The 12263-nt window shown below is 44.7% G+C and overlaps 1 protein-coding gene across 1 annotated transcript; it reads left to right on the forward strand.

Annotated features, from left to right (window-relative positions):
• Window positions 1-262: 262 nt before the first annotated feature.
• LOC103705429 (agamous-like MADS-box protein AGL29) lies at window positions 263-991 on the forward strand. The gene has a single exon (XM_008789136.1). The coding sequence runs from the start codon at window positions 263-265 to the stop codon at window positions 989-991; it is 729 nt and encodes a 242-aa protein (XP_008787358.1).
• Window positions 992-12263: the final 11272 nt, after the last annotated feature.

Consider the following 12263-nt stretch of genomic DNA (forward strand, 5'->3'; position numbering starts at 1 on the left):
TGGATCTCAAACCCAAGGATGAATGCCTTCTAGCGACAAAGAACAAGAATTTTTTCCCATTTATTATGGGAAGATTTTTAGATCTAGATTACCAACTATGCAGGAGTATGTAGAAGCTAATCAGGATTTTGCTTGAAAAAAGTTTCATGGAAAAATCATGTACCAAGCCTCCCTACTAAATTTCATCTTTCTCCACTGCTCCCTATATTAACTGCACTTTTTTCTCTACCACCTCAATTATCTTTCCTCTAGATTCGTAGCCATGCCGAGGAAGAAGAAGACCACCAAGGGCAAACAAAAGATAGAGATAAGGAGGATCAAGAATGAGGAAGTGCGCCAAATTTGTTTCTCCAAAAGAAGATCAGGCCTCTTTACAAAGGCCAGCGACCTCTCCACTCTTTGTGGATCAGATATTGCAGTGCTGGTGTTCTCCCCCGGAGGTAAGCCTTATTCTTTTGGCAGCCCGGACATCAACCCGGTAATAGACCGGTTCCTGTCGGACTTTTCTTCCTCCTCTTGGTCAGGCTTTTGCTCTGGAAAACCTAGCAATATGGTAGAACAACTAAGTCAACGATGCCTGGAACTCACAAATCAGCTAGAAGCTTGGAAGGCGAAGGGTGCAATGCTGGAGGAGAAGCTGAACTCCCCAAGTCATGTCCTGGAGTATGAATGCTTCGAGAACATGGATGACTTGGACGAACTCGGGCAGCTAGCAGAGGCGCTGAAACAAGTGAAGCTGAATGCTGATGCACAAGTGAACAGACTCCTGACTAATACCGGAGCCTCGTTCTCTACTCCTGTTATAATCCACAATCAAAGAGAGGGAGCTTCATCTTCTCATGCAGTCATGGCTAACAACCAGGGAATAGGTGCCTCGTCTTCTTTGAATATGGGTGCATCCGCTTCTTTTGCTGATTTTGTTGCAGAAATGATGGCTTTCCCACCCAGCCCGCCTTGTGGTGATATCGGTTTTAGGTCTGGGTTCTTTTAATGAGCTCCATGCAGTCTGATCACATGATGGAGGAGTGTTACTGGCATAAGAGATTGGCAGGCATGATCTTACTCGACAACTTCTGGAGATATTTTATTGGATTTTCTCTTTGAGACTCGCTTATTTGGTTGTGCACCAGGAGACTTGGTGTTATGATATATATATAGCATGTGAACTTGTAGTTTTTTTGTTTTATTTATTGAAGTTGTAGTGTTTTTTTTTTTTTTGCGATTGAACTTCCAGTGTTTTTTTATGCATGCCAACTTTATTTCAGATCATCCTCTCAATTTAGTTGTGAAAATGGTAGTTATTCTACCAAAAGACGCATCATTTCTTCTTAAGGCTTCTCTCAATAAAAAAATATGCACCCCTTCATTTGAAAAGATGTATATAGGATGCTTCTAAAGCTTCATGTCTCTTGAGTGGCATTTTTTTGAAAGCTATAAATAGAAATTCATAGGTAGCCTAAGGAAAACAAAAGGTATGAAGATTATAAGAATCCATATTGTCTCCATCTTCGGAATTTGGAGTTTTAAATTACTTCCACCTTGCTTAATTTAAAGTACTTTATGAATGAAACGATAGAAGAAAGGATATTAATCCTGAAAGACTTTATATGCAATTAGGTAGGAGGTATTTTTCAATTGTATAATATCCTTGCATAACTCGTCTATATAAGTGCAATATATATGGAGCTCCAGCAAGAAATATTTTATGTATTAAAACAAGTCAATAATTAAATAGCAAAAATTAATATTGTAGATTGAATGACATTTAATATTATATAATCAAAGCTTATAACTATCTTTTTTTCTGAAATATAAAAGACATAAAAGTGTTTAAGCTAAAGAGAATCGCACTGATCATCAATATCCAACTTGATTGATATACAGTGTGCGTGTTTCAGATGCCTTTATGTAAATTTGCATGCTTGCAATATAATCCACTTTCATTTTGCCTAGTAAAGACAAATTGATGGTACTTATATTATGTTTGAAGAAAGATAGCACTGCAGTAGTGCCATTTATGGGTGGATTAATTACACTTGGGTTGCTCAACATTTTTTTTTTAATATAATGGCTACTCATTCTACTTTAGTGTAGGTGTATCCAACTAAATCAAAAGTAAGGATATGGCGCAACGGTGTTGGAAGGATCCCTGATGAGTCCAAAGAACCTTTATAGAATGATGCGCCGCATAGCTAGCCACCCAATATTAATAGCTATAAAACTGATGTGTAAACTTTTTATTGCCTAATATATTTTTTTGGAGAGTGAAAAATGAAGGAAGTAAGATACTTCCGGCAAATTTATTGATCAAAGTTACTAAAATTGTTTACAAATAGAGGTTAAAAGGCATCCACTATAGGAAATGTGGGAAAAGCCGACCCTTTTTTGCCGACGCTATTCACTAGCGTCGGGAAAAAATACCCCAAGCGCCGCATATCCTCACGCTTCAAAGAAGCGTCGGTAGCTTGCTCCCCAAATACAGCTCTCCCGATCGATCCCTAGCCTGGAATCCTTTTCCGCCTCTCCGCCTCCCTGAGTACCCACCCGATCGAGCCCTAGCATTTCCGCCTCTCTGCCTCCCGATTCTCCCTCAAGCCTCCTCCCTCCTCTCCGGTTCATAGATCGAGCGTTGCCTCCGCCCTCAAGCCTCCTCCCTCCTCTCCGGCGTCGACCGACCGACCCTCAAGCCTCGAGCGAGCTTCACCTCCGCTCTCGAGGATCTTCTCCTCGTCCCTCCTCTCCAGCTCCGACTGATTGGCCCTCAAGCGTTGATCGAGCTTCGCCTCCGCCCGAGGAACTTCCCGAGGATCTTCTCCTTGTTCTTTGGAAGCGCCGATTCAAGGTATGCCCCCTTCCTCTCTGGTTTCTGGTGATTGCCCTGATGCTTATATTCAAGAATTTACCTCACGAAGGTCTGCATCCAATTTTATAAGTTCTCTGGGATCCCATGAATGGACAGAACTTGCATTTTCTGAATGTCTGAAAGCATTTAGGTTACTGTTATTTGAGTTCTCTGGGATCCCATGAATTTTATAAGTTCTCTTTCTTGATAGGCCCACCATAGATAGGTGTTCCTTGAATTCAAGCAGGGTTGAAGATAAATCCAGTTCCTTACAAACTATTCGTTATAGGTCAATATGAAGTTTTCCTCTATTTTTTTCCCCCCTTTTCTTCCTTTCCTTCAGAAAAATTGATTAGGATTGCTACACAAAAATTGCTTCTAGTATACAGTAATAATGCATTACCACCAGAGTTTGAACCTGTCACGCCCCCGCCTCTGCGAGGCACGTGAGGCACCTAGTGCCCACGTGGGGGCCACATGAGGGGGGAACACGGGGCTCCCCTGCCAGATATTGTCCGGTTCTGGGGCTTCACGCAAGCGTCCTTCACCCCTCCCCGGTTTTGTTTTCCACCCAAAACGCGTCTGCAGGATTTGGAGTCACCCGCCTCATATGCCCAGGCTCTAGAACGAGTCTTTCCGATGTGGGACTATTGGGCCTCACACCAAATGTCACGCCCCCGCCTCTGCGAGGCACGTGAGGCACCTAGTGCCCACATGGGGGCCACACGAGGGGGGAACACGGGGCTCCCCTGCCAGATATTGTCCGGTTCTGGGGCTTCACGCAAGGCCCAAGCCGAAGGAGATGCCGGAATCCTCGGCTGCGCCTTCTCGAGCATAACGGGGGCGAGATCCGCGGCGGCCATTTGAATGGCCGATGAACCCGCGCAACCGTCGCTGAAATTGCGGCGGTAAATGAGCATAGCCGTTTGTAAAATTCCCCCCATTGACCGCATCTGAGATCCACCAAGCACTCCTCCTTCTCCACCCCACTCTGCCTCTAACGCCTTTCTTCTCCTCCGCTGCTAGGGTTTGGAGCTCGCACCAGTGCCGCCGGAGAGAGTAGCCGCAGCTTCTCCTTATAGCAAGGTATACCCTAACCCTGTGTCCTTTTTATCTTATAATAATGAAATAAAACAAAAGAAGAAGAGGGGAAGAAAGCGTACCTGTGGTCGTCTGCATCGCCAGCTCCCGGCCACAAGTGCGGTTTGGTTTCGGCCGCAGCCACCGCCAGTCGTCGGTAGGGATTGCAGCCGGATCAGAGCCTTTCCCTTCTCTCCTCTGGTGGGACAAAGGGGGGCGACTCACGCCTGTCTCCCTGGGTGAGAAGCAAGAAAGAAAGAAGAAAAAAAAAAAAGAGGAAGGGGAACGCCGGCCACGGGCCGCAGGCGCGGCCTGCAACTGCGGCGCCGGAGGCCGGGGACCGCCGGCCGCAGGCACGGCCTGCGACTGCGGGCGCCGGAGGCCGGGGACCGCCGGCCGCAGGCCGTGGGTTCGGCCACGGCTGCAGCCGCGGACCGTGGGTACGGCCACGGCCGCAGCCGCGGGTGCCGCAGGCACCGCAGGCGACGGCCACCCGCGGGCGCCGCCAGTCGGCCGAAGGGGCGTCGCCGGCTGCCGTTCGGCCCTCTCGAGCCCGACCTCCCTTACGAGAGAAAAAGGGGGGGACGAGAGAACCAGAAGAAGAAGAAGAAGAAGAAGAAGAAGAGGGGAAGCTTCGGGAAGAGGGGAAGCATCGGGAGAAAAAAAAAATGAAAAAGAGAGAGAGAGAGAGAGAAACAAAAAAAAAAAAAAAGAAAAAAAAATGTCCGGATCCGGGGCGTGACATTCAGTGGTATCAGAGCAATAGGTTTGATCATGGATAGAAGTTAAAGCTTGGTGATAGGCACACTCAAAGTCTAGTAATAGATGGTTAGGTCTCATTTAGTTGGGTCTAACTAGTTAAACAAAAGTAGATAGATTTTCATAATCCTACCGTTGCTCAACAATGGAAACTGATAAACGTTGGCCTTCTGATAGGTAAAAATGAGGAACAGAGAGGAACGAGCTTTGAGGAATATTGCAGCTAGAAGGAGAGGGACAAGAGCACCCTCTCAAGGAACTACCAGCCAACCAGCTGAGCCAGCTCCTACTGCGACCACTACCCAACCAGATTTTGCTGGGGTATATCAGGTGATGACTCAGCTCCTTCAACAGCAACAGCAGATGCAACAACTGATACAACAACAGATGCAACAACAGATGCAGGCCATGGTACGACCTGCACAGCGTATGGACTCCTGCTATGAGAGGTTCCGTAGGCTGAATCCTCCTATGTTCGAGGGTGGAGCTGATTATTTAGCTGCTGAGACTTGGATTCGGAAAATAGAAGAAATGTTTGATGCACTACAATTTCCCGAAGACGTCAAGATCAGGCTGGCGATACCCATGCTTAAAGGAAATGCCAAGTTTTGGTGGACGGCCATGAGAGCTACATTCGAGGGTGATGATGAACAACTGACTTGGGATGGATTCAAGGATATATTCTATGATCAGTATTTTCCTAAGTCAGTAAGGCTGACAAAGGAGAATGAGTTCCTATCTTTAATGCAATCAGAGAATATGACGGTGCTGGAGTATGCCAATAAGTTTAATGAATTAGGCCGGTTCTGTCCTCGACTTATGGAGGATGATCAAAGCAAGGCCAACAGATTTGAGCAAGGCTTGAGATACGGAATTCGATCCCGGTTGTCAGTTCTAATTTTTAATAGTTACAGGGATGTACTCGACAGGGCTCTGAAGGTTGAAGCTGAACTGATTAGATCAGAAAGAGAAAGGGGTAGCCAGAAGAAGCCTAGAATATCAGGGAATCAAATTAAACCGCCAAGGGACTCTGAAGGCCCTCCAAATAAGAAGAGATTTGAAGCTTGTTACTACTGTGATAAATTCCATGCTGGACCTTGTCTAAAGAAAGCAGGAGCTTGTTTCATTTGTGGGCAGCCGGGGCACATAGCACGTGACTGTCCGAATAAAAAGGAGAATGACTCTGGGCCTGCCAGACCTACTGATCAAAGACAGAAGGGTGGTGCACGGGTTTTTGCACTAACACAGCAGGACGCTAGTGCCAGTGACGATGTGGTGGCAGGTATGATTCCCATTAATACTATAGATGCTTATGTATTATTTGATTCTGGCTCTACTCATTCCTTTATATCCTCCAAGTTTTCTGCCTCCTTGAATCGCACACCTGATAAGCTAGATGAGCCACTACATGTTGCCACTCCTCTTAAGAAAACAGTAGTAGTCGATTTTGTTTTTAAGAACTGCATAATTCAGATAGGAGATAGAGAACTGATGGCAGATTTGATACAATTAGATATACATGACTTTGATGTGATTCTTGGGATGAACTGGCTGTCTGAATATCATGCTCATATTGACTGCTATGGCAAGAAGGTAGTGTTCCAGATGCCTGATGATCTGAAATTCTTCTACCAAGGTGATGCACCCACCATAAAGCCCTCCTTGCATATTATTTCTGCTATGAGTGCAAGGAAGGCGCTAGGAAAGGGATGTCAGGCCTATCTAGCCTATGTTGTGGACACTCAAAAAGAATCAGGACCGGACGATATCCCTGTTGTAAGGGAATATCCAGATGTTTTTCCGGAGGAGCTACCTGGACTACCTCCTAATCGAGAAATTGACTTTGAAATTAATCTCATACCGGGTGTTGGACCAATCTCTAAGGCTCCTTACCGGATGGCCCCTGCGGAGCTGAGAGAATTGAAAGTTCAGCTACAGGAGCTTCTAGATAAGAAATTCATTCGCCCGAGTGTTTCTCCATGGGGAGCTCCTGTACTATTTGTAAAGAAGAAGGATGGAAGTATGCGGCTGTGTATTGATTACCGAGAGCTGAACAAGGTGACAGTTAGGAACAAGTACCCTTTGCCCCGCATTGATGACTTATTTGATCAGCTGCAAGGTGCCCAAATCTTCTCCAAGATAGATTTGCGATCCGGTTATCATCAATTAAAAATAAGAGCAGAGGATGTGCCTAAGACTGCATTTCGAACCAGGTACGGCCATTATGAATTTTTGGTTATGTCTTTTGGACTAACCAATGCACCTGCTGCCTTTATGGACTTGATGAACAGAGCCTTCAAGCAATATTTGGACCACTTTGTTATTGTTTTCATAGATGACATATTGATCTATTCTAAGAGCAAGGAAGAACATGAAGATCACTTGAGAAAGGTGTTGCAAACTCTTCGGGAGAAGAAGCTCTATGCCAAATTGAGCAAATGCGAGTTTTGGCTGGACAACATCGCATTCCTTGGGCACGTGATTTCCAAAGAAGGGGTATCAGTGGACCCAAAGAAAATAGAAGCAGTGGTGGACTGGCCTCATCCTACAAATGTGACTGAGATTAGAAGCTTCTTGGGATTGGCTGGGTACTATAGAAGATTTGTAGAAGGGTTTTCCCGGATAGCTACTCCTTTGACTCGTTTAACCCAGAAACGAGCAAAGTTTGAATGGGGCGAGGATTGTGAACGAAGCTTTCAGGAGTTAAAGCGAAGGTTAGTGTCTGCTCCCGTTCTCACTCTGCCGTCTAATACTGGAGGTTTCACCATTTATAGTGATGCCTCCAAGAAGGGGTTGGGCTGTGTACTGATGCAAAATGATAAAGTAGTGGCTTACGCCTCTAGACAGTTGAAGCCCTATGAGCAGAACTATCCGACACATGATTTGGAATTGGCAGCGGTAGTCTTCGCTTTAAAAATTTGGCGACACTATCTGTATGGGGAGCCATGTGATATATTTACTGATCACAAAAGCTTGAAGTATATATTTACCCAAAAAGAGTTAAACATGAGGCAGAGGAGATGGCTTGAATTACTGAAAGATTATGATTTAAATATTAAGTATCATCCGGGGAAGGCTAATGTGGTGGCAGATGCCCTCAGTAGGAAGTCAGCAGTGGGCACAACAGCCTTGCTCACTACTCAAAAGCAAATTTTGAAAGATCTCCACATGATGCAGATTGGGGTTACTACCAAGGATGCTGGGAGCATGCTGGCTAGTTTGATGGTACAACCCACATTGATAGAGAAAATAAAGACTGCCCAACAAACAGATGCACAGATGTGTCGGCTCATCAAAGATGCAGAAAGAGGGTTGCGACCCGAACTCAGGATTCACCCAGATGGTACTCTACGATTTGGGAGTAGACTGTGTGTACCTAAAGATGCTGACTTGAAGAAAGAGATTTTGGAGGAAGCTCACCAATCCCATTTCTCTATTCATCCTGGAAGCACTAAGATGTATAGAGATTTAAGGGAACATTTTTGGTGGAATGGTATGAAAAGAGAGATAGCCGAGTTCGTAGCTCGGTGCTTGGTATGCCAACAAGTGAAAGCTGAACACCAAAGACCTGCAGGATTGTTGGAGCCATTGGAGATACCAGAATGGAAATGGGAACATATCACCATGGACTTCGTTATCGGGCTTCCCAAGACAGTCAAGAAAAATGATGCAGTATGGGTAATTGTTGATCGCCTCACAAAGTCAGCTCACTTTTTACCCTTTAGGGTTGGCACTTCACTTGATAGGCTGGCGCAGAGGTACATTGACGAAATCGTGCGCCTACATGGGGTACCGGTGAGCATTGTGTCTGATCGGGACCCACGATTTGTATCTAGATTTTGGAGAAGTTTTCAGGATGCCATGAATACTGAATTGAGGCTCAGCACCGCTTACCATCCTCAGACCGATGGTCAGTCAGAAAGAACGATCCAGACCTTAGAGGATATGTTGAGAACATGTACAGTTGACCTTGGAGGTTGCTGGGATAATCATATAGCCTTGGTGGAGTTTGCTTATAATAATAGTTATCATTCTAGCATCAAGATGGCACCATATGAAGCTCTTTATGGGAGGAAGTGCAGGTCTCCTCTGCATTGGGATGATGTCGGAGAGAAGAAGTTATTGGGTCCGGAATTAGTGCAAAATGCCAGGAAGAAAATCTTGTTGATCAGAGAAAGACTCAAGGCAGCTCAGGATAGACAGAAGAGTTGGGCAGATAAAAAGCGGAGAGAAGTAGAATTTCAAGCAGGTGATTGTGTTTTCTTGAAGATTTCACCCTCGAAAGGTGTCATGAGATTTGGGAGACATAGTAAACTAAGTCCTCGCTACATCGGGCCCTTTGAGATTTTGGATAGAGTTGGAGAGGTTGCTTACAGATTAGCCTTGCCACCCGGGCTATCTAAAGTACACAATGTTTTTCATGTTTCCTTACTAAGGAAGTATATCTCGGATCCTAGTCACGTGGTACAATATGAGCCATTGTAAGTTGACGAAGATTTGGCTTATGAAGAATTTCCTTTACGTATTATCGATCGCAAGGAGCAAGTTTTGAGGCGGCGCACCATCCCCTATGTGAAAGTACAATGGAGCAACCATTCAGAAAAAGAGGCAACTTGGGAGCTTGAGGATGAAGTGCGTGCGAGGCATCCGCAACTCTTTGGAGTCTCAGGTATGTAAATTTCGAGGACGAAATTTTATTTAAGGGGGGGAGAATGTAAGGCCCAAGCCGAAGGAGATGCCGGAATCCTCGGCTGCGCCTTCTCGAGCATAACGGGGGCGAGATCCGCGGCGGCCATTTGAATGGCCGATGAACCCGCGCAACCGTCGCTGAAATTGCGGCGGTAAATGAGCATAGCCGTTTGAATTCCCCCCATTGACCGCATCTGAGATCCACCAAGCACTCCTCCTTCTCCACCCCACTCTGCCTCTAACGCCTTTCTTCTCCTCCGCTGCTAGGGTTTGGAGCTCGCACCAGTGCCGCCGGAGAGAGTAGCCGCAGCTTCTCCTTATAGCAAGGTATACCCTAACCCTGTGTCCTTTTTATCTTATAATAATGAAATAAAACAAAAGAAGAAGAGGGGAAGAAAGCGTACCTGTGGTCGTCTGCGTCGCCAGCTCCCGGCCACAAGTGCGGTTTGGTTTCGGCCGCAGCCACCGCCAGTCGTCGGTAGGGATTGCAGCCGGATCAGAGCCTTTCCCTTCTCCCCTCTGGTGGGACAAAGGGGGGCGACTCACGCCTGTCTCCCTGGGTGAGAAGCAAGAAAGAAAGAAGAAAAAAAAAAAAGAGGAAGGGGAACGCCGGCCACGGGCCGCAGGCGCGGCCTGCAACTGCGGCGCCGGAGGCCGGGGACCGCCGGCCGCAGGCACGGCCTGCGACTGCGGGCGCCGGAGGCCGGGGACCGCAGGCCGTGGGTTCGGCCACGGCTGCAGCCGCGGACCGTGGGTACGGCCACGGCCGCAGCCGCGGGTGCCGCAGGCACCGCAGGCGACGGCCACCCGCGGGCGCCGCCAGTCGGCCGAAGGGGCGTCGCCGGCTGCCGTTCGGCCCTCTCGAGCCCGACCTCCCTTACGAGAGAAAAAGGGGGGGACGAGAGAACCAGAAGAAGAAGAAGAAGAAGAAGAAGAAGAAGAAGAAGAAGAGGGGAAGCTTCGGGAAGAGGGGAAGCATCGGGAGAAAAAAAAATGAAAAAGAGAGAGAGAGAGAGAGAAACAAAAACAAAAAAAAAGAAAAGGAAAAATAAAATAAATAATAATAATAATAAATATGTAATTAAATAAATAGAGAATTAAGGTAATAGATGTATTTAAATGAAATGAAATAATAATAAATAAATAAATTATAATTTAAAAAAAATGATGAATGAGTGGTAAATAATCTGTCCTCTATGATGATGATAGGTACAGTGAAATTATCATCTGGTTAGAGATTCGTGAGCGAATCAAGGTAAGTAACCCTGACACTGATCTTATTAGTTTAAAAATTCACTATTTAATTGTAAGAATAAAATAATGAAAAATATATTTGTTATGATGTATTTTCTTAAAAATAGGATCAAGCATATGATTGCATGTGATTAATGAGTTTGATTAAATTGCATCCTTCATAAATATTTCAATATAAATTATGGTTATGATAAATTGCATGAAAATAAGATTTGTGGCATGATTATGAATTTTATACATTACGATGAATTATGGTTATGATAAAATTGCATGAAAATGAGATTTGTGGCATGATCATGAATTTTATACATTACGATGCCATTTGTCTTTTTCCAACCTATGTATGAAAGTATGACTTATGAAAAAGAATAATGATTTATGAACTCTCAGATAGCTATGCCCACCTCTAGAAATAGAGGTCAGTCGACCCCTCTGGAGCTAGCATTCCAACGAATATGGCCCTCTGCCAACGGGTTAAAGTTGGTAACGAATAAGAATAAGTTATAAAACTTGTCGACTACGAATACGAACCCTGTCACGGGATTATAGTGACCATAGCAGCACATCCGTCTGAGAGTAAGATTTATAAAGTATGGATGAATGGCAACATTTTTATAAGGCTTGAATTATCATGTTTATGAACTTGCATGGTTGAAGCATATTTTGTTTTTTTTTCTTAACCTGTTTGAATAGTTTATCTATGAAATGCTTTATTTTCTGTTAAGTTCTTCAAATGATGCATTGGCATAAGAAAAATTATGCTTGATCTAATGGGATAGTACATGGTTACTTACTGAGTAGCAAGCTCATACCTCTCCTGTTGTTTTCTTTATTTATTTCAGATAATTAAGACGATTTGGAGCAGAAAAGAGTGAATGAAAATTGGAGTGGAAGCATAGTTATAGGGACTCTTAGAAGTATCTATGTTAATAAGTTTGGGTTGTAATATTGCAAACTCAAGTATTTGATTAGATGCTCCGTATTTGCTTCTTTATGATTAGTCAATAAACTTGATCGGATTTGGTTTTATTTCATAAAATAATATTGTTATCATGGGCTGCGTGTTATTGTGGGCAGCAACCTACAATAGCACGGCCATGTCATGAGCCGGATCTGAGATGCAAATGTCTTAAGAAAACAGTAGTAGTTGATTTTGTTTTTAAGAACTGCATAATTCAGATAGGAGATAGAGAACTGATGGCGGACTTGATACAATTAGATATACATGACTTCGATGTGATTCTTGGGATGAACTGGCTGTCTGAATATCATGCTCATATTGACTGCTATGGCAAGAAGGTAGTGTTCCAGATGCCTGATGATCTGAAATTCTTCTACCAAGGTGATGCACCCACCATAAAGCCCTCCTTGCATATTATTTCTGCTATGAGTGCAAGGAAAGCGCTAGGAAAGGGATGTCAGGCCTATCTAGCTTATGTTGTGGACACTCAAAAAGAATCAGGACTGGATGATATCCCTATTGTAAGGGAATATCCAGATGTTTTTCCGGAGGAGCTACCTGGACTACCCCCTAATCGAGAAATTGACTTTGAAATTAATCTCATACCGGATGTTGGACCAATCTCTAAGGCTCCTTACCGGATGGCCCCTGCGGAGCTGAGAGAATTGAAAGTTCAGC

Source organism: Phoenix dactylifera, unplaced genomic scaffold (genome assembly GCF_009389715.1).
Source record: "Phoenix dactylifera cultivar Barhee BC4 unplaced genomic scaffold, palm_55x_up_171113_PBpolish2nd_filt_p 000007F, whole genome shotgun sequence".
Lineage (NCBI taxonomy): Eukaryota > Viridiplantae > Streptophyta > Magnoliopsida > Arecales > Arecaceae > Phoenix > Phoenix dactylifera.

Coding starts and splice junctions, on each gene's coding strand:
- LOC103705429 (XM_008789136.1), top strand. CDS start 263: ATGCCGAGGAAGAAGAAGACCACCAAGGGCAAACAAAAGATAGAGATA.